Source organism: Saccopteryx leptura, chromosome 1 (genome assembly GCF_036850995.1).
Source record: "Saccopteryx leptura isolate mSacLep1 chromosome 1, mSacLep1_pri_phased_curated, whole genome shotgun sequence".
Classification (NCBI taxonomy): Eukaryota; Metazoa; Chordata; class Mammalia; order Chiroptera; family Emballonuridae; genus Saccopteryx; species Saccopteryx leptura.
The window spans coordinates 218,230,424-218,257,509 of NC_089503.1; the positions used below are offsets into that span (position 1 = coordinate 218,230,424).

Here is a 27,086-nt window from a genome sequence, read left to right on the forward strand (position 1 = left end):
TGGTCACAGGAGGGAACATATCATTCTCCTTGTGTTTTCTTTCATTATTATGAATTGGTAGTCTTTCCATTGCTTGTGTGCAGCCAGGTTCCCGAACAGCATGTAGCTGAAACATGATTTTTAAAACCAAAAGTCGACCTCTGTTCCTTAGCTATATGTCATCTTGTTTTGTTCTGACACATTTTTTTAGAACAATCTTATTATCTCAGTTCTTCTACTGATATTTACTTGTGTTCACATTTTGACCACCATGTACTGCAGTTAAAATTTTGTGCTATCTGGTTGTAGATATATATTTTTTCTCTTATTGGTTTAAAACTTACACATGCACACACCTAACATAACAGTGTGTTTACTTAATCGGTTTCCATGGGCTTTTTCTTCATCAGGCAATTTAATAATAGCAACAGTTATTCTTGGGAAGAAGTACCTAACAGTCAGACTTCACTGTAATTCAGTTTCTCTCGGGTCCTAAGCCTATAAATTTGTCATAATTTTGACCAGTTTGGCATTTTAAAAGTATAAAAACAGCCCTGGCCGGTTGGCTCAGCGATAGAGCGTCGGCCTAGCGTGCGGAGGACCCGGGTTCGATTCCCGGCCAGGGCACACAGGAGAAGCGCCCATTTGCTTCTCCACCCCTCCGCCGCGCTTTCCTCTCTGTCTCTCACTTCCCCTCCCGCAGCCAAGGCTCTATTGGAGCAAAGATGGCCCGGGCGCTGGGGATGGCTCCTTGGCCTCTGCCCCAGGCGCTAGAGTGGCTCTGGTCGCAACATGGCGACGCCCAGGATGGGCAGAGCATCGCCCCATGGTGGGCGTGCCGGGTGGATCCCGGTCGGGCGCATGCGGGAGTCTGTCTGACTGTCTCTCCCTGTTTCCAGCTTCAGAAAAATGAAAAAAAAAAAAAAAAAAAGTATAAAAACATCTATAACCACCCAGATAAATCGATCCTACCAGCTTTGTTTATCGTATAGTTATGAAGAACTGTGCTAATATTATTTCCCATCCAGGAAAGGATAGTGTGTGTGTGTGTGGGGGGGGACCCCATGATTTTACCTGGGGGAATTCCAGAGCGTATGAAAGTAGAATCAGTTCAAACTGCCGCAAGCATCACAGCGGCTCTCCCAGACTGAGTGTGGGGGCCGTCCTGCTGCTCCCTGCGCCCCCTCCGGCACCGCCCCACCTGCTCGAGGCCGGGCTGTTTCACACTTCTGTCCGTGCACACGTTTAGACCGGCTGGATAACCGCTCTCCTTACTGTCTCCTCCCCTCCTGTGGATGCTGCGTGTGCACAGTCCGGAGGGGTGGCCACTCCTCCAGTGCCTACGCTGCCTCCAGATCCCCAGGTGAGCCCTGGTTGTCACGGTTTTGTCACGCCGCTGGGTTTCTGTTGTCTTTTGCCACTTTTCTGTTGCCTTTGCTCTGTTTCCATGACTGTCTCTGGCGTGTACCAGTGTGCCTCTGCAGGACAGGATGCTTCCCGACGTTCCCCGTGCCCAGGGTGCCCCAGCCTCCTGCACTGCCTGGAGACCCAGCGTGGTCCGCACTCCGCCAGGCCCTGTGTGGGATCGGGGAGGCGCGTCGCCTCCAGGGGGTTATTTTCTAGTCAGATTTGGAGCATGCCCTATTACTGGCAGAGCCTCACGTTTGTTGGGAATATGAACATGGCCACAGACGCCCTTGTATTCTTATCTCTCACGTTCCTCCCCTCCCCACCTTTGCTTCACAGGCCCAACACTTGCTCTTTCCAAAAGCATTGACAGTGTGAGTGTTTTTAATTGAACACATCTGTCTGCGTTAAGCTTATACCAGGCTTTCTATCAAGTATCTCACACTCTGACGTCATATGAAATTTGCATAAACACACCAAGCTGAGCTTCCCATATGGAAGATGTTGATTTTTGTCAAGTTCTTAGCTTCTGTTTTTGTCATGGGTTTACAGGTGCTTATCATCTAGTATGAAAATAACGAAATAAGAGTGAGAAGAGCGGTTTAAGAGTCGAGTATTCTGATGAGTTCAATTTTGTCTCCCTGAGGTTGAAAGAGGGAAATTCACATACTGAACTCAAAACATGCTTCAGAGCCACACTGGTCTCGCAGACCAGTTCCTTCATAGCATAGTCTAATGCATGCGTGCATCTTTTTGATTTGAATTTGGAATGCTTAGCAATTGATTCAAGAAAATCTTCATATTCCAGTATCCCAAATTTTTAACAGTTTGTATGTGGATTTGGGTTAGTGGAATAGACCTTATATAACTGAAGGGTTGTGAGATGTTTAAATCACCTTTCAGTGGACCAACAGCTACTCTGTAAGAGATGAACTCAAAAGTGTGTCCACCACACACCACAGTCTGGAAAACTGAGACCCGGGTCAATTACTGGGATTTCGCTGTGATTCTGAAGAAAGTTACTTTACATATTTATTCATATTATGTTCTCTCCTACTTTTGGCAAGGAGAGAGTTTTTGTTTGATAGTTATTAAAAGCCACAGTACCCAGAAGTGTAATTTGCTTTTATAGACTGCTTTAGCTGTGGTGTATCTCTTACCATTTAAAAAAAAAACCCAGGAGCCTCATTGGAATTTCAAACAGAGCTAGTAACTTTGTACACACAATATTGTGCTTTTTCAATCTTGGGACAGAAATTCTTTCATAAGTGAAGTCTTCTGGTCGACTAAATTCCTCATCACAACCCTAATTTATTATAATGGCTAAATAGTGTATAATACGCACACAGACATTAGTCTGGAAAACGTAAGTGGGTAAATGGTTGCTATAATTGGGAGTCTTCAGAATTCTCACTTTGGGTGTGTTGCTTATGATTCTTTCTTAATCAGCCAATATTTTAAAAAATATTCAGAGCAAACAAGCAAACAATCCTCAAGGGGAGGAGTGGATAAAAACCTTACTTTAGGAGGGAAAGGCTAGCGTGTAGTGAAGGTGCAGGAGCCTCATGATGCTGGCTGGTCCTTGCACACCTTCTGGTTGGTGGCAGGAGTGTCAAGGGAGACGGCACGGTGCAGGCCTGTCCTAGGTCCCTCATACCCTCACAAAGACTCTGGACAAATGTGCAAATAAATGACATTAAGGACTACTCATTATAGATTTTGTTTTAGAACCTTCCCAGTGCTACCAGGAATTTAGAGGGTTACATGTGACTTAATATCTCTGCAGTTTAGAGTGATTTGAGGAGAAATGCGAACATGTTACTAACACCAGTTAAATCCCTGCCAGGGAGTTTTTTTTTTAAAGAAACTAGGTTTAGGCAAGGGCTGCATTGTTAGGGAGATTGGTCTACTACAGCGGTCACCATTTGCAGGAGTTAATTTTCTCCTTTAATCCCTTTGGTATCAGCGCAGTGTCTGAATATTGCCGGAAGCTGCCAGCCCTTACTGAGGAGGAGCTGGTGGCCCGCACAGGTGGCTGTGTGGGACATGGGAACGAAGGTCTAGACTCACAGCAAGTTTGCCAGTTCACTGTTCGTAATCATCTCTATTTTATGTGCGTTCCTGCCACCAGTTACAACTAGAGGTCCAGGACCTCTCCCTCCACTCAAGGACTGGAATCACCTCACCAGGACCCTTAGGCCGACATTTTGCTTTTTATACTTATTTAGCATCATTTAAAATAGCTGTCTGCTCCTTCATATTAAAAAAAAAGCAAAGGAGGTGGACTTTGCTTTTAGAGGCGAGTGGCAGTTTTCCTCTACTTTGGGCAAAAGCATTGAAGATTTATGATAAAAGGGGGTTATAAATACTCCTTAGAAGAGAGAAGAAATTGCACCAATACTACATGTTAACCACCAGCTCTGTGAAATTACAGCAGAAATGGGGCCAGGGGATACAGTTAGGAATAAACCTGAGTCAGACTGGACTGTCTGAGCAGCTTTCTGTAGCCTAGACTCTGCGATTAACCTTTCCCTGTAAGCGAGCGGCACATTGAGCCTTCAGCCTCTGAAGTGTATGTGGAAGTTTGGAGGAGGGTGAAGAAAAAAACATCAAATTTGCTAAAGAACAGGAAAACTAATCTGCGAAGAAAAGGAATTAGGAATATCTAGTCTAGATAAAAAGGAAGTTGAGTTTTCTTTTAAATGGTCTTCAAACAATTAAGTAAATATTACAAGGAAAATGACCCTTAATTTTCCCTTTCCATTAAGAATGTACTTAAAAAGTGTGTTTGGATTGTGGCGGGACTGATTTGGGATAGCCACAGAATGTCTTGGTTATTCAAGTTGGTATGCGGCCAACAAGGGGACACTGGAGGTTATGGGACAATCTTCATAGTGAACCGTTACAGAGATAACAGCCCTGGGACAATCTCCGTACTGAACCATTGCAGAGATAACAGCCATCCATCTGCCTCCCCTTGCTGGCAGGCAGGCTGGCTATATGGACAAGTTCTTGTTCACATCTCTAGTTTTGTGATGTTCTATATCTTTGTTTATGTCACTATTGGAAAGCTAGCATTAAACACAATCCCAGCTCCACTCCTTGTTTGTTTAATGCTTTGTCTGTACTGGAATACGGTAAGATGCATTGTTTTGGCTTTTTGCTGATTTGCCGTCTGCTCTGAGCTGTAAATGGATGGAAGCTTCGTGCACGTGCGTGGTGTCTGGATGCCGTCTGGCTGTCTTGCGTTTTAATGACCTCTGTCTCCTTTGTTGTCTCCCGGTCAGTTAATGGAACCCCCAGCAGCCAGCTCTCCACTCCTAAATCAACGAAATCCTCCAGCTCCTCTCCAACTAGCCCAGGAAGTTTCCGAGGGTCGAAGGTATGAAGTAGCCTACAGGGCCTGTTTGTGATTTGGTTATTTTGAGTTGTGTGCATTTGTTCAGGGGCTTGGTTGCAGGAACAAATCAAGAAGGAAAAAGGTCCGATTGGAAGACATGGCTTTGCATCCTGTGCCCTGCCTCAGTTAGTCGTATTGGCTAAGTCAGTGAACTCTTTTGAGCTGCACTGCTCCCATTTCTAAAATGGGGCTATAAGGTTGTGGTTGGGATTGAATAGAATGTGGTAAAATACTATCAGCAGTCGTTTTCCTGTTATTAGCAAAATGCCTCGCAACGATGAAGGCTTGGCGAACTCAATGATTGTTCTTAACAATCTCATTTTGAGTCGTGAACTTAATATAACTGGCATCACTTGACTGTGAAAGTCTAAAGTAGTGTGAAATACTATAAAATTACATGCACAAGTAGCACACAACAGTATGTTCATTCTGGTGACAGATTTGGCAGTAAACCTTAGGATTTGCATGTGATGTCGTCACATAAATGGTAACTTAACATGATTACCGGTTGGTTTACCAGGCATTTTATCCAATAGGGAGGAGAATGATGAGCAAAACTAAATTTGAAAAATTTCAACAAGCTTAATTTGAGTAGTTCTCAATTTAAATTTGCAGGAGAAAATGTTCCTGGGACAATAGCAGTCAATTGTTGAGGTTAAAGATTGGTGGTTTCCTCCGGTAGAAACACTCAGGTAGCCTTCCCAGGGATATACTCCAAGAACACTGAGGTGGGCCAAGTGCCACCGCGTGTGTATATGTGTACATTAATTTTTAGGTTTACCAAAAGACCTGTCAGGGAGGCTGGGGAGACTATTTCCCTTCTTACTTGAAAGCTGATGTAGAATCACCAAATTTTCCATTAAATATTAGCAGCTAGTATTAGCAGTTCCTGCCCCCGCTGATCAGCTTTTAGGACACAATGTTAAACATCTCTGCTCCTGTCTATTCCCAGGGGTCGTGCCTGGTAGAAATTTCATCTCGTTACAGTTCCCAGCAATCTGTAGTATATATTGCCGTTGAGACGAAACCCTGCCTTTGAAATAGCTACAATGCAGTCACGTTTAGTCACTGTACAAAATAACCCTCATTTTGATGTCATTGTAAAAGCTCCAGTCAGCATCTGTCCACATTTGCATTCTCTCTCTATTCAGCGGCATTACGAACGGAGAATTACAGGTAATTACCATGTGTTAGTGCTATGCTTTTTTCCTTCCCCTCCATTTAAAATAGCTTATTAAGATCAATTAAGAGGGGATGTCTGACAATGGAGGACAGTTTTTCATGGGCAGGAACCTTTTACCACTATTTATCCTAGTTAGAAGCTTAACGGCTTTGAGGATGATCTTTTCCCAGAGAACTGACAAAAGCAAGAGAGCTAAGCGGGGACAGCGCGTGCGGCGGGGCGTCCGTGTCCCTCTGTCAGCGGGGTGCCGCTTTGGGCAGGTGGTTTTTGTTTGTTTGTTTGTTCGTTGTTTTTCTATCTAGGTTTTACTTACTGATTAAGCAAAAAAAGTGAAAGGTAAGTAGAATTTGGTGTCCTGTTACAATTTATGTCCCCTTTGTGCTGATTTCTGGGAATCATTTTGGTGTTTTGGTGGGAACATTGAAAGAACTGAGAATGAAAATGGAGTGATGTCGGCATGTTGGGTCTCTGACCGCAGTATGTCAATGACATTCTTGTTGGCTTGTTGAAAAAAATGAGAAATGCAAAAGCAGCCCTCCCTTCCACAGAAAGTACTCCTAGTTTTCTCAGTGATACCCTCGAGAGGAAGACAGCTCGGCCCTGTTTACACGCACTCATACAAAGAGCTTGCTCTCTGGTGGGGCTGGACCAGTCAGGAGAGAACACAAAGCTTCCTTCCAATTGTGAATGGTTTCTGCGGGACGGGAGTGTAAGAAATCTGGTGCTGACCAAGTAAGGTTCTTCAAACCTAAACCTGAGACACTTTTAAGGACCACTGAGGATGAGTCATACCCCAGTTATAATTTTTTGGTTTTGCTATATAGTTACCGAAAACCATTGAATGTGAACCCTGGAAGTGGTCTCAGATCTTTCCGTTTTGTGTTCATTTCATGATTGGAGAAACTGAGGTTCAGAGATGTGTGATCCGCTCTGGATCCCCACGGCCAGTTGGGATCTCTGACCCGTTCAGAGTCTGTGTCTCTAACCTCTGAGTCCCCTCCCCCAACCCCCTCCCTGGTGGGTCTGCTTCAGTGACCCCAACACGGGCACCGCAGGAGGAAGCTTGTCTGATTCCTGTGGGAAAGCTAGGCCCTCAGCCTTTCAGGAGGAAGAGTTTGGGGGTGACTTGCTTGCTGAGTTGCTGGGTTGGGTATGCACAAATGCTGGAATGAAAAGGGTTGAGAGGTTAGGAAGGGGCAAGGAGGGGAGGCTTGGGAAGGGCGAGGGGCCTCCTGGCGTGGAGGAGAGGCTGGCTGAAGGGAGGCGGGGAGAGAGAGAACAGCTGGCAGCTCTGTCTGGGAGGCTGTTAGGTACCTCCTGGGAGCTCTTTCAGGTGCAGTGGTCTGTGTACACGGTGCACCCAGCACTCTGCCTGACCCTGTGACAGCGCTCACGGGAGGGGAGGGTTATTGGTATTCTCTGGAAGCTAGTGGTGGAGCTGAGTGTTGTCGAGACGGGCACAGGTTGGAAACGGCATGATCCAGGCCCAGCGCATGTGTGAGTATGTGGATCGGAGATAACGCCACATGGCGGGGCTGGGATGGAAGCCCTGTTGTGAGGAGGAGGGCGGCCTCGCCGGGTCTGAAAGCAGAGATGATGCTTGTAACTGTTCCTAGCCTCCAGGAGAGCAAGCAAGGCCAGTCTGTGAAACATGGTTGGAAACAAGGTGGCCAGACCAAAAATTCATAAAATGAGATGCTAAGGCCACCTGGCAAGTTCCCCGCTGGGCCTCAGAACCTGTTCCCCCAGGCATTAGAATTGGGCTTTGCTTTTGGATGGATTTAGGAAATCTGGCTTCCTAAAGGGCAGTGCCACTCATGGGGATAGTCACCCAGGGAGGAGGCATTTCTGCAGGACAGACACGCGCCACCTCCACCACAGTGGTGCCAGGGTCCCTACTGCAGCCTTCGCGGGGGCCAGTTCCTGCCCAGCTGTGCTCAGCCTGTATGGGGAGGTGAGCAGCTTCTCAGGACTCTGGTTTGTTTTTCCCTTTTCTTTCTTTCCATTTTTTTTTTTTGGCCTCTTTATTAATTAAAGATTTCCAGAGTGCCTGGGATTAGTATTTGATTGACTGCCCACTTAGCTGTGTGACTGTGAGCAAGTCACATCACCCCCTATCGAAATGAGGGGATTCCTGGGACCCGTGTCCCGGCAGTGGGAGTAATTGGTTAAATATAGAGAACGCCTTAGGATGGTTTTGTTATTCTTTCTTCTTGTAAGCCTCGGGGTTTTCCAGGTTCAGTTTTCTCATGAAGGAAGTTAGTTTCACTTGGAAAAAAAAAATGGATGTGCAGTAGGAGTGTGTAGGAGAAGAAAAGAGCAAGAAAGTCAGACTCTAGGTTTTCTTACCCCCTCCGCTTGTCTCTCCGGCTTTCCCTCCCAGCCCTGCCTCTCCTCTCTGCTTTCCTGCCCGCTCTCCGCTTTCTAAGTTAGTAATCTAGTGACAGTTCTATCAACTGTAAGTTACCCCTACGTTTAGCAACTTAAAACAACAATACAGTGTTCTCAAGTGGTTGTTGCGGGTCAGGAATCCAGGAGCAGCTTCCCTGGGTGGTTCTGGCTTAAGAATTTTGATGACATGGTCGTCAAGATGTATACCAGGCCTGCAGTCATCTGAAGGCTTGATTGGGCATCGAGGGTCCCCTTCCAAGGTGACTCACTCCTGGGGTGTCAGGCTGATGCTGGCTCTGGCAGGAGGCCTCTCTTCTTCAGTGCTCGAACCTCTCCCGAACTGTCCTGAGTGCCTCGGGGCAGGGCAGCTGGGCTTCCCCAGAGCAGATCTGAGAGTGCCATGCGGGAGCTCTTCTCTCTGTGACCCAGCCCTGGGAGTCGGACGCCATCCTTGCCCGAGTATCTCGTAGTGGGTCGCACAGCTCAACCCAGTTCAGCGTGGGAAAAGACCAGGCAAGGGCCAGAAAACCGGGGCGGGGGCTCAGGGGAACCATGTTGGAGGCCGGCGACCACCCCCTTCTCTCTGATCGTCCCTCTTTATCTGCCACTCACACTTGCTCTCTTTGGCTGCCCTGCCCCCTCAGTGACTTTCTGTACAGTGTCCTTTTGCAGGACCAGAACAGTCTCTCTTCCCATCAACTTGACTGCTTTCTTCTCCTTCCGGTCCTCTTGATCTCCAGACCCGTCCCCTCCCTGCCCATTCTTTTTCTCTCCCCTTCAAATCCCAGAATCCCACCCCCACTGGCGTGTTCTTCCCCTGACCCCCATCTTCCTGACCCTGTGCTTTCCCCATGACCTCGCCCATGGTCTCCAGTTTCTTCTGCCCACGCTCCCGAGCCCCTTCCATCGAGCGATAGCTGTCCCTGCGGGAATATGTTCCTATGCTTAAATCACAGTGTATTCTTTGGGACAGATAGGCAATAAAGAGTACTAAATGTGTCATCAGCTGCCAGATGGATGAAGAAAGCATTTCCCCCGAAATTTAATTCATCATCCATGTCCCAATTTAAGACTTTCAAGGCTGGAGTGACTTCAGGCTTCAGAGTCAGGGGCACATCTGTGGACTCCAAAGGGTTTAAAACGTCTCACAAGTCAGTGCTGCCGTGTACGCCCAGAGGCCGTCTACGTGAACATTCTTGTTGGTTGAAAGAAGAAACAAAAAAAGAAAAAAGAAAGTACATTTGGAATGTTATCCAACATCTTGAGATTATAAACTGTCTGGTGTGCTGATATTTTATCTGGTGATGTCTCCTGGGTCTGCTGGTGGTGAAAGATTTCCCAGATTTGTGAAGTGTGATGAAAGGGCTGGTAGTATCTCATCCTGATTGGCAGAGCGAAATGTAACTCTTTGACCTCCTGACCTTCAAAACTTTTTGCGGAGCTGTGAAATGTAAATCCACAGTAGCTGTGACCTTAGATGTTTTTTTGCTTTTCCCGGGAGCTTTGGTTTTTCTTTGGTATTTAAAACGAGTTAATGGTCTTCGGTACTAAGAGACTGACTCCTTCTTAGGTCCTTTTTCTTACCCCAGAAAAGTTCGGTAGTAGTTTCATCTTTGAATGTAATGGATTTTATTGACAGAATAAAAAAAAGAAAAAAGAAGAAGAGGGACAAGGCAGTTTTGAAGACTTCAGTGCTCTAAGAAAATAAATCATCTTAATGAATCTCAGACTCAGTGCAGGACAGTGATTTGCACATTGTAACTGCTCAGTAAGCAGAGGCATTTGGTGGGTCGAGGACTCCACAAGGCTGCAGCACACCTTTGTGGGCCTGGAGTTGGCTAAGCAAATCAGTGCATTCATAGAGTAAAATGTAAAACTTTATTTGGATATAAGCCATGCACGTTCATCTTAAATGCCCCCTTATTCAGGGGTGAGATAGTACCAAAAAATTCTTCCTGCATGTTTTTTTGTACACTAGAGATAATTGGACAGAGCTCAGAATTTAGAGTTGGAGCGTATTGCAGTAAAGGGTCCTGCCCCGGTGGCCAACAGTGGTCGCCTTCACAGTCGGAACTGAAGAGATAGACATCTCTTCCACCACCGTGACATCCTAGGAAGCGCGGACAGCTCACGGTGAAAGCAGGCAGACTTTTAACAGGTAGCGATGGCCGTACTGCCCGTCTGCAGCTCAAAATCTAATAAGCCAACACTTTGCTTGAAACGCTCACTTACAGGAAGATGCTGAGAATCTCTGCTGATTTTAGCAGGCCATGTAGTCAACTGAGGTGGCAAGGATACCCAGAGGAACAGAGAGGCACATGTCAGCCCGTTCCACATGCCCATTTCTTTTCTTTTTTTTAATGTTCATTTTATTGATATCAGAGAGACAGGAACATCGTTCTTTTCTGTATGTGCCCTGACCCGAGACCAAAGCGGCAACCTCTGTCTGTACGTGGTGATGGTGCGCTAACCAACTGAGCCCCACCCAGCCAGGGAAGCCCATTTCTTACACCAGTGTTTTTCAACCTCTAGTCTGCGGACTGGTCTGACAGAAATTCTATGCTGGTCCACGAAAGAGTTAACCATCATGATGTGTGAAGATGGTAGACCCAGTGATCTTGGTTGAATTCGTTTATGCTCAGGGTGATTTCTGCCTTTCCATTCGCAAAATAATTCTATTTTCACCTGTCCCCAAGTGCAAAAACGTTGAAAGCCACTGTCTCAGACGACTGAGCTGGTGACTCTCTTAAACCTTCTACATGCACAGGTAGGGGCTCTGTTTATCCATCACTATTAACCAATCACAACTCTTAAGGGCCACTAATTTTACCAAAGGAGTCTAAGTCAAATATAAAAAAATAAGTATATAAATATATATATAAAGTATATATATAAATACATATAAAAATAAAATATATGATATAATTATGAATTAATTGCTTACATATATCATTACAAATACTTAAGTATTTCAGAGTGAACTATCACAAATTCTAATATAGAACTGATAAAGCTTTCTGTGTTTAAATGCATGCCTAATTGAGCATTTGTAGTAATTTACACTGGTTTCCCTTCTAATAAATACAATTGATGTTTCTGATTGTTTTTATAAAAAACAAAAATGATGAAGCAAAATCTGCTTGCAAGTATTATCTAGTATGCTGATTTTAAAAGATCTTTGGTATATTTCAGAGACCTTTTTAAAGAAAAAAAATTCCTTAAGCTCTCCTTATATGAAGAAAGTTTGTAAATTTATTTATCAATTTGTACAGGAATGTGACTAGGTCTGTGATCTGAAAGCATGTTCTAAATATACCACAATGGATATTTTGATCAGTGAGTCTGCTATTGAGTGGTATACCTAGGTTAGTTTGACACTCTTGAAAGACTTCTTTTCTCCTGTTCTTAGAGGAGGGGATAATGTGAGATTTTCCAAATAGCCCCTGGGCTCTGCAGTCAAACCTGGGTTTTGATTCATTTGCGGTGGCATTTGGGCAAGTTATTATATAAAACCTCCGTGATCTTTGGTTTCTCCATAAATCAACGGCTACGATGATGGCAGTTCGTAAAACATCTACTCATTTGGGGACGTGGCACAAAGGAGGCACTCAGTACATTGTAATGAGTGCCATCTTCCCTTTTCTTACAGAGAAAGTTGTTCTTTGGCAATGATTAGATTATTGGATGGGTGACAGAGAACTGTCATTTGTAGCTGAGCAATAAGTGACACTTGCTGCCAGGAACTCTCTCAACCTTGGCCGCACATTAATCTGAATCTGTGTACGTATTTAAAAAGAATACTGGTGCCTGGGCCCTACACCCCAAAGATTCTTTAATCTGGGGACCCGCTTGGCAATAGAATATTTTAAACCTTTGCAGTATGTACAGCCTTTCCTAACGTATAGCCAAGGACTGAGAACAGCTGCTTTAATGCAGTAAAACTACCCTGAGGATATAGTTCTAGAGCTTAAAAGTATCAGGTTGGATGAAGAGCTTTTCCAAGAAGTGTCTTGTAGACCAGAGGCGTGCCTATCACTAAATGTGGCCCGTTGCCGGTTTTCTAAGTAAAGTTTTATGCAAACACAGCTGTGCTCATGTGTCTCCTCCGGTCTGGGCTGCTTTCCTGGTACAACAGCATGTTGGGGAGGTGTGACAGAGACAGAGGCTAAGAGAGTCCTCCCTGGTCCTTTAGAGAAAAGGCGTCCGACTCCTGCAACAGACCACTTAAAAATGGAATCATAGCATCGTTTTCCAAGACACACTCCTGAAAGTGTAACTCCACAAGCGTTATCTCCTAAATTCTGTTCGAGCCCTTCCTTCTGTGACAACTCAAACTCGGGTCCAGCATTGTCTTCGGGAGTCGATAGTGAACACGCTGCAGTGCATTGAGGCGGCCATTGTTTTGCTCCCTTTTAGACGTATTGCCTATTGCTGAACAAGACTTCTCATGTTTACTTTAGTACTTACCATTTCTCTTTACATTTGTAAGTCTTGTAGAAATGGTAATAATCCACTTATCAAAGAAATTCCATGTGGGACGCTCTGACTTAACTTGCGGGGCTAAAATTGCAGAAAGCTAGAATGTTATCCTTATTATCAAATGCACTCACTCAGCCGGGAATGCCCTTTGAAACGGTGCTGACAGTTGAGAACACTTTGTAGCTTTCCTGCTCTGTTTTTTTAAGTCTGTATTTTTTTAAAAAGTTTTTAGCGGAGGTGGATTCTGACACATTTCACTTCCTTGCTTACTCATAAAAATGGAGCTGCCCCTGCCCAAGGAGGAGGTGGGTTGGGGGCAGCGAGGCAGGTCACAAGGGACGTGTTCGTCAGTATCCACAGTGTTTTCCTCACTTTCCCTCTTTGGCCAATCGGGACCTCATTAACACCTGTGCGCGCGCCCCCCCCCCCCCCCAGTCTCCCGGCCACCCAAACCCAATCGCAGCTCTCTGAACCAATTAGTACTTATGGAAGCTGTCTTGGGAGAGCCCAGATGCTGTCACCCAGGCATGCTTTGTTGAAGGCGACCTCCCTAAAGGGGAGCATCCCGGCACTGCCTCGCTGCTGTGTCAGCACCGTAGTTGTGGATGGAAGCATGGGAGCCCATTAGCATTTTAAGAGATTTAATACCAGTCTTTACTAGGACAGTGGGAGTGGGACAAGCTTCATCAGGAGTGCTGTCTTTGAGTCTCTCTAGGGCTGATTCAATCCTTGCTCCCATAAGAGAATCATTCTCTCCCAAGGAACAAGGAGACACATCAATTGTGCCTGGTAGAGAGAATTGTTTAGGCATAGTGTGATCCCCTGGGTTTTCGTGGTTCTGTCTGCCTGTCCCTTGGGACAGTGGGACCGCTCCACTTCCTAGTCCACAATAGATGCTTCCCATGTGCCAGGGATCCGTCCAGAGATCTCGGTGAAGGACCCAGCTTTTCTTGAACCCTCAGATTGCTGAGCCTCATTCTCGGGAGGTCCGGTGAACTTCATCGCTGGCTGGCTGTGATTTAAGCCGTGATCAAAGGGGATCTTTCCATTTGTCTTTTGAGAGAAAGCTTTTAAAAAGATGACATTTCTCTCATCTTTATTCTGTTAAGAATTTGGGCGATGTGAATTGAGTTGGGAACTCTTGTTCCCTTGATGGACAGTTTTCAGTTAGAAGAGGGACAGACTTGGGAATGGATTATTAAGCAAAAGGTCTCTTCTAGCCATCGTACATTCAACAATGTAAAAGCAGTTCTCAGTCGCCCCCCTCGCGTTGTGAGGCTCAATGTAAGATAGACATTTAAGGAGAGATGGTAATGACTAATACTGGGTTAGTGTTCTGTGTCAGTGACTGTGCTAAGTGAGCTTATATCTATGAACTAATTTTAATTATTTAAATTAAATCTGGAAAAACTTCTACTGTCCACCAATGACCTTGCACTATGTGCTGCTACTGTCTGTATATTCAGAGAGGAAAAAAAAAAACTTGGAAAGTTTAAGCAACTATTTTTTTTTAAAAAGAGGAGTTTGAGTTAATCTAAGTATAAAATGTATGGGGGGGAAATGTAGGGGGACACATGTTGTGTGGGTGGGTACGGGGACATGACTGCCACGCTGAAGGAGTGCGGGTTATTCTGTTGGTAATGAAGACCCCGTGAGGTTTGGATCCGAGGGCTGGTACCAGCATGGTCCTGAGGAAGCGTCTCTGGCACTGATGCTGGGGTTGGTGAGGCCGAGGGAGGCCCCTGCCTGGAGCAGTGTGAGGGGGCCGGGCGGTGGGCGCTGTGTGGGCGGAACCGCATGGAGACGCTGGTGCTTTTCTTTTCCGCCCCCTTTGCATCCTCTCTCTGGGCCTTGGTTTTAAACAGTGTAACTTTTAAACATTCTGGCATAGACTCCTGCTTATTTTGAAGTTATTTCAGTGGTACAACAAACAAAAACCAGTAAAACAACAAAACAAATGAAAATGCTGAATCTGGGAAAACTTCCACTGTCCACCAATGACCGTGCATTGTGTGGAAGCATCCCGCCGGCCCTCTGAGGGGTCAGGTGTGTGGATGAGAGCAGCGTCTCCATCAGTGCAGGGTGGCCAGGAAGGACGCACAGGCACACTACGTTCCCGCAGTTCCAGGAAGGACGCACGGGCACACCACGTCCCCGCAGTTCCAGGAAGGACGCACGGGCACACCACGTCCCCGCAGTTCCAGGAAGGACGCACGGGCACACCACGTCCCCGCAGTTCCAGGAAGGACGCACGGGCACACCACGTTCCCGCAGTTCCGGGAAGGACGCACGGGCACACCACGTTCCCGCAGTTCCGGGAAGGACGCACGGGCACACCACGTCCCCGCAGTTCCAGGAAGGACGCACGGGCACACCACGTCCCCGCAGTTCCAGGAAGGACGCACGGGCACACCACGTCCCCGCAGTTCCAGGAAGGACGCACGGGCACACCACGTTCCCGCACAACTGCTTGCCCTGCCCGAGTGAAGAAAACGATCTGGAGGCGCGTGTTTTACCCCAGAAGAACTTCTGGATGATCTTGTTTGAAGGAATAGGCGTTGGGCTGTCCTAGGTGTTGAACCAAACTCAGCTTAGCCCGGGAGGTTCCCCACACCCCCTGCAGAGAGCAGACCCACTGGCTCCCACTTGGGGGCGCTCTGGGGAGGGTGCTCCTTGCCCTGGACCCGGGTCCGTTATCCCTTCAGTTAGCAAGCCTGAGTTAAACTCTGTGTACCAGACGCTGTGCTGCATGTGAGGGACGCAGTGATGAGGACGGCACAGCCATCGTGGACAGGAGCCTCCAGGGTGGTGTGGCACAGAAGCGAGTAGGCAAGCATACCAGTGCAAACACCGTGGAAGGTGCTTCTCAAGCTGTGGTGGGTCCTTGACTGCGTAAGCTCCTGGGAGGAATGAGAGAGAGACAGAGACAAGGAGAGGAGGGAAATGTCAAAAGTTTGAGTGTAAAAGCCTAAAACCCCTTTGGGGTTAAGAAAAAAATTCTGTAAATCTACAGAATAATAAACAATATGAATAATATTCATGTAAGTTTTTCAGTTGACCTAAGAACTGGAGATATTTCTGAGTTTGAATGGAAACTTCAGATTTTTGTTAAATTGGAACCTATTTTTTAGTTTTATTGTTTATTACCCTCTGGTTCTTTGTAATGAATATCCTTACGGTGCTCAAGAGGGATTCCTGCTGTCTGAGGGTCGGTATAGAGAAGGTTGAGCCAGGCCTGCACGCTGGACCCTGAATTCCCGGAGGCTGTGGAAGGTGGTGAAGTCGAGGGCCTGGGCCTGGAGTTCTGGGAAGGGCTGGCCCGTCACAGGGGCTCCCTGTGGCTCTGAGGTGTGGGGGTTCATTACTGACTTTCTTGGAATAACCTATGGTTCTAAGCCTTATTTTGCCACTCATAAGTTCCTGGTGGAGCTCTGAGCCTTATAAGTCTCCTTTACTTTATTTCATTGAGGTCAAAAGTAACATAGTATGAAAGAGAGTAACACACTGTCAATTTTCCTGGTTTCTAATCCTAATAGAAAATACTGTGAGGAGAAAGCGCGTTACTGTGATGTATAGAGGGAGAATGAGATGAGAAACAAGGCAGTGCTTCCTCTGTTTCTGTGTCATTGTGTTTTTACATTCTATCCGCATTTCTGTGATCTAAGGGTTAGCTAGCTAAAGAATGATAGACTTTTCCTGATGAATAATGCTCACTCTCCTCTTTCAGCAGATTTCTGCGCACGGTAGATCTTCCTCCAACATCAATGGCGGACCGGAACTTGAACGTTGCCTGAGTCCTGAAGGTAGCTCTCAATCTGATGGTTGCTTTTATAAAGGAATCCGCTTGTGCTGAGTTCTCATCCTGAGCAGGGATGTGATCATGTCGCCAAGTTAGCCTTTGTGGGTCGTGTATTAAGCTATTCCAACTTCACATTTTAGTCCCGAGCCTCCTTTATTTTTCCTTAGTGGTGATCTGCTCACAATTCCTAAATGGAGACTTCTTTTCTCAATTGGTTAACAAAACTGTTTTTTTTATGTGATTGTGCAGTGTACTGGGGACCGGGGACCCAGTGTGAAAAGTAGTTGATCTTAATCACTTCTTTCTCCTGCCCCCCCTCCCCCACCCCCCACCCACTGCCTACCACCTACCACCCACCACCCACCACCTTTCTGAGAAGACTTTAAACCAGGAATTAGATTTAACAAGGCATCCTAGCCAGCTGGAATTTTCTTGACTAGAAAATCTTGAGGAGAAATTTTGAGAAAATTTCTAAGATCAAATCCCAAACATCATCCCCTTCTTCCTTCTCAACTTGGACCAAAAAAAAAAAAAAAAAAAAAAAAATGTTGGAAGTTTTAGTTAGGCTTCTTTTTACCCAAAGCTAATCACTTATTTTAGCTGTTATTTCAGGGATTTGTTATAGTTATTGATTATGTTGGCTTCTGATTTCAACCAGTAAATTCAAAAGATCAGTGATTCGGGTGTTCTAGTCAGACAGTATGCTCAGAGACTTTCCTTAGTTTTACAATAGATTTAGAAAGAAATGTGTTGCAATTTATTATTTTACAAGTACGTAGGAATCAAGATGAAATGTTGATGCATTCTTTCGACGTTGCATTTATTCCTGTTTGTAGGCGTGAATGGTAACAGGTGCTCTGAATCAACAACTCTTCTTGAGAAATACAAGATTGGGAAGGTTATTGGTGACGGCAACTTTGCAGTAGTCAAAGAGTGCGTGGACAGGTGAGTGGATGATGAGGGTATCATTTTCCCACCTACGCATGCATTTCTCCCTGGATGTGTGTCCTTACCTAAATGAACAAAGGGCCTTCTGTCTACCTTTGGAGCCAGCTGTTTTGCATGCCCACGAGCAATTTGACAGGAAAAGCATATGTATGCAGGTGGAGTATAAATCTGCTTTGTATTTGAATTCAGCACTATGTCAGGTCTCATGTCTGAGCCAGAGAAAAATGGGAAAGCATAATGTTACTTAAAATCCAATGTCCTAGACCGGTTGCCTGCACTAGCCCCTGCTGTCTGTATGTTAACCCGTTTGATCCGCTCGGCCACCCCTCAGTTAACACTCCATTGCATATGCCGGTAGTTCCGGATGCACGAGCTCCGACTTTAAGAACAGTATCTTATACTTTTGCCTATATTAAAATTATATTTTTGTTCAGCTTTGTTTTTAGGCCCTAAGTTCTCAAATGGTAAGAAAGAAACCCTTCCTCTTAAATTCCAGGCCTTTTGTGATCAGTGCTAGAACTGGGAAAGACCGATGAGCGTCTTTGTGTCCAGATGCCACTTTCCTTAACTGTTCTGAGTGGTCAGTTTTTCCTGTTTGTGGGGGATTTTCCAGAAAGCTCTGGAAACTACCATTTTCCCCTTCTGCTGCGTCCCCCCCCGGGGGGGACTCCAGTGCTCCTTCTGTTGGTGCACAAAGCGCCCCTGTCCTCAAAGCCCTGTCACTTGGCTCCGGAACACAGACTGTCCCCCAGGTGACACATGCAGCCTCTCAAATGTGACTTGCACAGGCTCGTTAGAGAGCCGAGGCAGGCTTTGGGTGATGGAATGCGGGAGCAATTGAAATAAGTTACTTCTCCAAGGTGGCCTGACCGGTGTGTCCTGTGGCCACCTGGCAAACGCAGCTGCACTCAGGAGAACTAATATATTCTGAGAAGACTGCAGTGTTGCTTGTTGAACTGTTTTCCTCTACTCAAGGACATTATGTTACCCTGTTCAGATTAAAATACGGTCAAGGGGAGTCAGTGTTAAGTAACAGTATCAAGAGAGTCTTGTGTCCAGATAAATGGTCTCCCTGATACTAGAAACGGATGTTGAAAGGTGTGAATAAGATGGCACCTGCTGAAGTTTGGGCTGAGAAATAGATAGAGAGAGTCTACAGCAGGCATGGCCAACAGTTTTTGCCCCCGGGCCAGATTAGAAAGAACCCTTTTTTCACGGGCCAGATGAAATATTAAAATTAAAAAATGTTAAATACAAAAATGATTCATTTAAGTAAACAAAATTTTATTATGTAATTTGTTTATGAATAAATGTGAGTGAAAAAAATTTTAATATACAATATTATTTTAATAAAAATATATTTTAATAAAAATATAATTACATATTGTACGAATATCCAAACTATCGAAATCAATCGAAACAATATTTAATTAATAGAATGAGCTTGATGGGGTTATATCGCAAATAAAACAATTATTTCGTTTTACAACAACCTGTACACGTTTTCAGTTATCAACTGCAGCTATTGTCTATGCTACAATGCCACTTGATTCAGCACACTTGACCACAAAAATTAACGAATTGTTTGACCTTGGGTGCACACTGGCAAACTCCACCTAAAAGAATGTGGGTTTCACATCACCACTAAACGTCAAACAGTTCATATCGAGTACAGACGAGTACAAAAGTTGTAAATCTTTATAATGGAATTATTTTAAAAAATAAGTATCTCAAATCCATTCTACCAATTACTGGAAGTTTAACCCTAGATTAGTCACATGCGGAATTCTTTTCTGCATATCACTATCTTCTTAAATATCTCGATTTCCAATAATCAAAGACACTTCTGAGTAGCTGAGATTTTAAAGTAGCGGAGAATATTACAAATTTAATCGCGGGCTGCATAAACTCATTATGCAGGCCGGATCTGGCCCACAGGCTGTATGTTGGCCATGCCTGGTCTATGGGCTTTTCAGCTTTGAATTATGGACTAATTTGATTACTATTAGATACTAATAGATTAACTTAAAGATGTATTAATGGTAGGAAGATTTCAGTCACTTTGATTTGTTTCTCCTAATTTTATTGTGCCTCCTAAGAGAACAATCTTCAGATTTAAGTAAGAAAAAAACAAAACACTTTTTTTGTCCATATCTGATACAATAGAGTTTTTAAAGCACTTTTAATATGTAAGTTATTTAAAACATTATATTAATATTTATAAAGGAGATCGACTGTGTGGCTCTGAGCCGCAAACCAACACAGCTAGTAATTGTCCAGGTCCTGAGTGAGAACAGTGCAGAATGAATAAATAGACTCAAAGGGGGAAAAAATGGGATTGGGAGGCTTCTGCAAGCTGATGGCAAACCAGAGCCAGAGGCTCCAGTCTGCTTTATTATATAGTGTAGACTGAGAATTCAAGCCTTTAAGCCAGGAGTCTCAAACTCAACTCAGCATGTGGGCCGCACTAGGTCTACAAAAGGCAACTGTTACGCAGCACTTTTCTCACTGCAGTTGAAAACAGTCTGCAGGCTGCACAAAATTGTTTGGCAGGCCGCATGCGGCCCGGGGGCCGCGAGTTTGAGACCCCTGCTTTAAGCCATATGCAAATAAGGAAGTCTCTGATACAAATTCACTCATCTGAGGCATAAACAGGAATCCTCATAAGCAGGGGTCCCCAAACTTTTTACACAGGGGGCCAGTTCACTGTCCCTCAGACCATTGGAGGGCCGGACTATAAAAAAAAACTATGAACAAATCCCTATGCACACTGCACATATCTTATTTTAAAGTAAAAACAAAACAAAACAGGAACAAATATAATATTTAAAATAAAGAACAAGTAAATTTAAATCAACAAACTGACCAGTATCTCAATGGGAACTATGCTCCTCTCACTGACCACCAATGAAAGAGGTGCCCCTTCCGGAAGTGCGGTGGGGGCCGGATAAATGGCCTCAGGGGGCCGCATGTGGCCCGCGGGCCGTAGTTTGGGGACCCCTGCTCATAAGAGTACACCACCCCACATCATGCAACAGTCAAAGGTGTGAGGAAGCGCTTAATCTTAAAAAGGGTGTTTGAGAAGATCTTAGTCTTAAAAGGGTGGGGAAGAGCTTAGTCTTAAAGTAAGTCCTAGGCTATATGGACTTGATCAGCTTACAGCCTGTCTCCCGCAGCTCTGGGTTTTTTCTTTTTGGTGTATGTTTCTTTCTGAACCCCCTCCCCAGCATCCTTTCTGATGTGTGGAAGGGGAGCCAGCCTTCCTTCCCCCAGTCAGCGTCACAGAGGCAATCAGGGCTGACGACAGCATCTGTGATTTATATCCCACACAGCCTTCTGTTTGTTCCACAGGTCCACTGGAAAGGAGTTTGCCCTGAAGATTATAGACAAAGCCAAATGTTGTGGAAAGGTACAGTATACCTAGCTTTTGAAAAGGAGCTGAAAAGCCTCATTGAGGTGTTTGTTGCGCTGCAGAATTTAAGTGGGGATTTGATAAGACCGTAACAGTGGAGGATAGTGGGGGGGGGGCACTATTAAGCTTTTTTTTTTCCAGGCCATTTTTTAAAAACTTAAATCCTAAAACAGTACATTGATTTGATCTTGGTTCTCACTATCAAAAAAAAAAAAGTAAATTCCCTTCTCTGTGCGATGCGTTTTTCAAACTAAAACACAGTGACACACAGAAGGTATGTCAAGAACTGTGTGGAGTCTGAGACTTGACCATACTTTGAAACTAATAAGTTAGCCGTACTGCTTTCTTTCTTTCTTTTTTTTTTTTTTTTTGTATTTTTCTGAAGCTAGAAACGGGGAGACAGTCAGACAGACTCCCGCATGCGCCCGACCGGGATCCACCTGGCATGCCCACTAGGGGGCGTCGCTCTGTTGCGACCAGAGCCACTCTAGCTCCTGGGGCAGAGGCCAAGGAGCCATCCCCAGCGCCCGGGCCATCTTTGCTCCAATGGAGCCTTGGCTGTGGGAGGGGAAGAGAGAGACAGAGAGGAAGGAGAGGGGGAGGGGTGGAGAAGCAGATGGGCGCTTCTCCTGTGTGCCCTGGCCGGGAATCGAACCCGGGACTTCTGCACGCCAGGCCGACGCTCTACCACTGAGCCAACTGGCCAGGGCCGTCCTGCTTTCTTGATGCTGGCAGAAGACACAAGCTTACTGGGTCAGGGACAAAAACACTTGATTACTCGTGGTTCCGCAGACAGCATGCGCTGTGTTTACATTGGTTCCTCTCAACTCCCCGAGTCCCACGGGAGGCAATGTAGTGGCCTGGCCGGATGCTGTGCACACATGGGTTTGAGTCACAGCAGAGGATCCCCAAGTTTAGGAAACCCCCTATCTTGGGAGGGCCGCTGGGAAACCTGATCAACCTTTGCCCCAGGGGAGAATACTATTTTGATAATCGTGGTTAGAAAACAAATCTGCTCTCTGCCTGTTTCTCTATGCTCCAAGGGTGTTTACTATACAAACTTATTCTTGAAAAGATAGTTTGTAACAAAAACTGTGCAGAACAACATGGTTTGTCTCCCCAACCAAATGAACTCTTTTCTTCTCTATTCCCAAGCTGGGGTAGGGAATGCTACAGGAGTCCTCCTGTTTTCACTGTGTTTGAAGAGATGTATATTCTATAGCAGGGATAACAAAGACCTTTTTTTTTCTTTTTTCTTTTTTTTTTTTTCTGAAGTTGGAAACGGGGAGGCAGTCAGACAGACTCCCGCATGCGCCCGACAGGGATCCACCTGGCATGCCCACCAGGGGGCAATGCTCTGCCCATCTGGGGCGTTGCTCTGTTGCATCCAGAGCCATTCTAGCTCCCGAAGCAGAGGCCATAGTACCATCCTCAGCACCCGGGCCAACTCTGCTCCAATGGAGCCTTGGCGCAGGAGGGGAAGAAAGAGACAGAGAGGAAGGAGAGGGGGAGGGGTGGAGAAGCAGATGGGCACTTCTCCTGTGTGCCCTGGCCGGGAATTGAACCTGGGACTTCTGCATGCCAGGCCGACGCTCCACCACTGAGCCAACCGGCCAGGGCCAACAAAGACCTTTTTAAGATTTCTTTTTAGAAGCCTAATAGTGACAAGAGCAGGTTTTAGAACTCACTCCAACACTGGGAGCTACTAGCCACTTGTGGCTACCGAGCTCTTGAATGTGGCTAGTCTGAATTGAACCACACTGTTAAGTATAAAATGCACGACAGATTTGAAACTTAGTATTAAAAATAAGGATGTATGATACATCACTAATATCCTTTGTATTTGATTACATGTTGAAATGATATATATATATATTTCTTGTGGCAGAGACAGAGAGAGAGTCAGAGAGAGGGACAGATAGGGACAAACAGGAATGGAGAGAGATGAGAAACATCAATTCTTTGTTGTGGCTCCTTAGTTGTTCATTGATTGCTTTCTCATTATGTGCTTTGACCCAGGGGCTACAAAGACCTAGTAACCCCTTGCTCAAACCAGATGAACCCGCGCTCAAACTGGCGACCTCAGGGTCTCAAACCTGGGTCCTCCACATCCCAGTCTGATGCTCTATCCACTCGGCCACCACCTGGTCAGGCAAAATGATAATATTTTTTGATACATTGGGTTAAATTAAGGAATCTTTTTTTTTTTTTTTTCTTTTTTCTGAAGCTGGAAACAGGGAGAGACAGTCAGACAGCCTCCCGCATGCGCCCGACCGGGATCCACCCGGCATGCCCTCCATGGGGCGACGCTCTTCCCACCAGGGGGCGATGCTCTGCCCATCCTGGGCGTCGCCATGTTGCGACCAGAGCCACTCTAGCGCCTGAGGCAGAGGCCACAGAGCCATCCCCAGCGCCCGGGCCATCTTTGCTCCAATGGAGCCTTGGCTGCGGGAGAGGAAGAGAGAGACAGAGAGGAAAGCGGGGTGGAGAAGCAAATGGGCACTTCTCCTGTGTGCCCTGGCCGGGAATCGAACCCGGGTCCTCCGCACGCTAGGCCGACGCTCTACCGCTGAGCCAACTGGCCAGGGCAAATTAAGGAATCTTAACCACCTACTTTATATATATTTTTAATGCATCTATGAGAAAATTTAGATTTATGTATGTGGATCATAATTGTAATTCTGTTGAACAATGCTGCTAGATTGTGTAAAGTTTAATCTTTGCCTCTTTTTACTGTGTGACCTTGGAAAAATTACTTAACACCTCTGTACTTCTGTTTCTCTCTCTAAACTATGGTTATTAGTAGTACCTAAGACAAGATTATTAGGAGGAGTAATTGAATTAAAACATGGGAGACTTGTAGAAAAGTACCAGTATATAATAAGAATATAACACAGGTTAACTGTTAACCTTATTAATATGAGAAATTGAGAATTTATAGTTAGGAAGGTTTTATGTGATAGTAGTGATTTTATATCTACTGAACTCCTAAACTAGTCTTCAGTGGACATTTATAAATTTGTGTATTTAATACAGGGAACTTAAAATATTATGGTAAAGTTTTAGAAAAATCTTCTCAGAGCCCCAGAATGGAAAATCTAAGAGGCAAATTTATCATATGTGCTTTTTTTTTTACTACGCTGAGACAGCTGAGAAAGGAGACACTGTGCAAACACCCTTCTTTTCTTTGAATAACTGAGGTTTTCCTAATTTTTCTTCAGTTCCATGTGCTTTCGCTTATTGTTCTAACCAATAATGTTAAAATTTTCAACTGTAAAGCCTTTTCCCTATGTTGGTAAGCATAGCTCTTTTCATCTGGAGTTGTGTGATCTGAGCAGAAGGTGTCATCATTTCGGAAGCCAGGTTCTAAGCAACTGTATTGTTTTTCAAAATAGTAAAAAAAAAAGGTAATAATTATAATTGCTGTGGTAGAGCTATTGTTTATCTGATTAACTTTTAGGCAGCTGTTTTAGTAGTTGAAGAAAGAATCTTTCAGTGTGCAAAAACTTCCAGCTTAGGGCACTAGGTGCTGAGGTAAGAAACAGGTCATTTCAAATACTGGCTCTTGTTTTTCCTTGCTTTTGGATGGCATTCTATTTCATAATTTATGATCATATACTTATTTGTATCCTCACATGTTTTTTTGAACAAGTATTTCCACATTGGCTATATAAAATTATAATTTCAAAACTTGATTCATTCCAAGTAAATTGATTTTCCCATTAGTTTCTATTCTTAGAAAAAAGGTGTAGAGAATTTGTTGCTTAAAACAAAAGTTAGAGGCAGGCAATCAGCCACTGTACTGAGTATTGTTGGTCACATCTGCTTTGAGGGCTATAGGCAGAAAATTAATAATGCTGGAAGTAATATCTGCCCTTTATTAAAGTGTATAATCTACCCAGGCTTGTACTGTTGGGAACTTTCACATTACTTTTAATGACTTGCAAAGCAGTTGTACCAGTTTTACAGATAAAGAGACAGAGATTCAGGTTAGATAGCTTCCCACAAGTCACACAGAGGGAGAGCCGTGACTGGAATTTTGGACTGCTCAGTCACTCAGCCTGTACCTTGGCCGATCGAACATGCTCCCTCTCCAAGTTAAATTTATTCATTTGCTCATATAATAAGAACTTGGGGGTGAGGGGAGAAATTCTTGACCTCTCTGATCTTCTGTTTGCTTTTCTGTAATATACCTGAGCATGAGTAGATAAATTTCCTCATTTTGCCTAATATTTGATATGTGTGCAAGATCCTGTGCTAGGAACACAGTATTTTGACATCTAGGTTAATGTCAGGTTCTACAGAGAGCGTTATGGGAGCTTGAGGGGAAGCATATGAGTGAGAAGTAGGTGATCAGGGAGGATGGCACAGAGCAAGAGGCGTTGGCATTGGCCTTCCAGCAGTGGGTGGGATTTCAATAGGAAGCCACAAAAGGGGGGCCTGCCAGGTGGCCACAGCCTGAGGATGGCCCAGAGGATGGAAAGCATGTTGGGTTCCACAAAGTAGGAGACTGTTGCAAGATCTGCCTTGCAGCCAGATTTATGGAGGCTATTGAGAAGGCTATGGTGTTTGTAAATTTGAGAATTCTTTCATGTCTAATATCCTAAATAATATTCATTCTAAATGAATATTTATTGAAGTCCCACAGTGTCCAAAGCTCTGAGCTTTCTGTTCCAGAGCTTAGATGTGACGTCTTCCCTTCTCTCCCCACTGTTTTGTGTTCATTGTCCATGTGTTATGAGCCCGGACAGGATGTAAATCCAAACAAATGTTGTAGTAGTTTCCTAAGGCTGGTGGAATAAATTACCCACAAACTTGGTGGCTTACCACAACAATAATGTATCCTCGCACAGTTCTGGGGGCTGGAAGTCTGAAATCCACACTGCTTCTTGATGGCCCTAAGAAAATCTGTCCTTCCTCTAACTCCAGAGCTCCTGGTGGCTGGCGGTGTTCCTTGGCTCCTGGCCACATCACTTCAGTCTCCGCCTCCATCTTTACAACACTTTTCTCTTCTGTGTGTGTGTGGTGTGTGTTTCCTCTTCTTTGTGGGCCATATCTCTCTTATCTCATGAGGGCAGGTGTGACGGCACCCAAATAATCCAGAGTTATTTATTGTAGAAGCCTGTATCACATCTGTAAGAACCCGCCCTCCCCCCCAACAAGGCAATATTTACAAGTTCCAGGGACTTGAAATCTTTGGCCATTATTCAGTCTACCACATATCTGTACCACAGAAATCACATGTAGGTATTGAAACACTTGATCCGACTGTCCCGTCCTCAGCAGGACTCTGAGCAGCAGCGACAGCGCCGTATGCTCACGTTGGTCGGAAGCAGTGCATGGCTGTGTGCGCTCATTCACTCCCGCACTCAGGACTCGCGATGCTAGTTACTGGAGAGCAAGGGAAACCGAACCCTCCCAGACAGCAGAGTGAGAGCTGTGGACCGGAACAAGCACAGAGGGGAGGGGAGCCAGTGAGAGGCGTACCTAACCCAGCCCTGGCTGAGCAGGGGGGGGGTGTTTAGAGGACGTGAGATCTAGTCTTGTCCCGTGGAATAAACACGAAGTAGGGAAAGAAAACGCCAGACAGGGAAGCCGCCTGTGCAAATGCCGAGAGGTCACAAAGGGGCTAGAAGTGAGTGGGTAGGTTCAGAGGCTGTTGAGAGGGTGGACCTGGCAGGGACTGGTGATGCAAGGATGGTGGGCTGTAGCAGAGGATGAGGGAGGGAGCGCGGGGGTTCCTGTTTGCGCTGGGCAGCCAGGCCCATCCAGCGAGAGGAGACGCGGACAAAGCACTGTGTGAAGGGGTTGGGAAGGTGGAGACAAGGTGATCAGTTTGGTTTGGGAGAGTTGTTTATTCTCTAACCTCCCTCCCTCCCTCCCTCCCTCCCTCCCTCCCTCCCTCCCTCCCTCCCTCCCTCCCTCCTTCCTTCCCTCCTTTTGTCTGTCTATCTCTATCTTTGTCCTGGTTGTGTGTGAAAAACAACCATGGCCAAAGATAAGGCAGTATCCTTTGCCAAGTTAGCAGTTTTCTTTATCCTTTGCTCTCACCCAGACCGTGGACCACTGCCGTGGAATGATTCATATG

At 45.3% G+C, this 27,086-nt stretch overlaps 1 protein-coding gene across 9 annotated transcripts in view; it reads left to right on the forward strand.

The window, feature by feature from the left end:
* The window catches only part of DCLK2 (doublecortin like kinase 2), a 143,903-nt gene that overhangs the window by 93,094 nt on the left and 23,723 nt on the right, over positions 1 to 27,086 (forward strand). For 5 of the 9 annotated variants that reach the window (XR_010751662.1, XR_010751664.1, XM_066386295.1 and 2 more), the window contains exons 5-9: positions 1,292 to 1,342; positions 4,674 to 4,768; positions 16,567 to 16,642; positions 17,475 to 17,583; positions 20,938 to 20,995. Coding sequence is in view for 7 of the 9 variants with exons in the window: in XM_066386295.1 (XP_066242392.1) it covers positions 1,292 to 1,342; positions 4,674 to 4,768; positions 16,567 to 16,642; positions 17,475 to 17,583; positions 20,938 to 20,995 (389 nt within the window). In the remaining 2 variants the exon portion in view is untranslated. The remainder of the gene's footprint in view (positions 1 to 1,291; positions 1,343 to 4,673; positions 4,769 to 16,566; positions 16,643 to 17,474; positions 17,584 to 20,937; positions 20,996 to 27,086) is intronic. The other 4 variants (XM_066386319.1, XM_066386287.1, XM_066386275.1 and 1 more) reach the window with 3 other exon arrangements.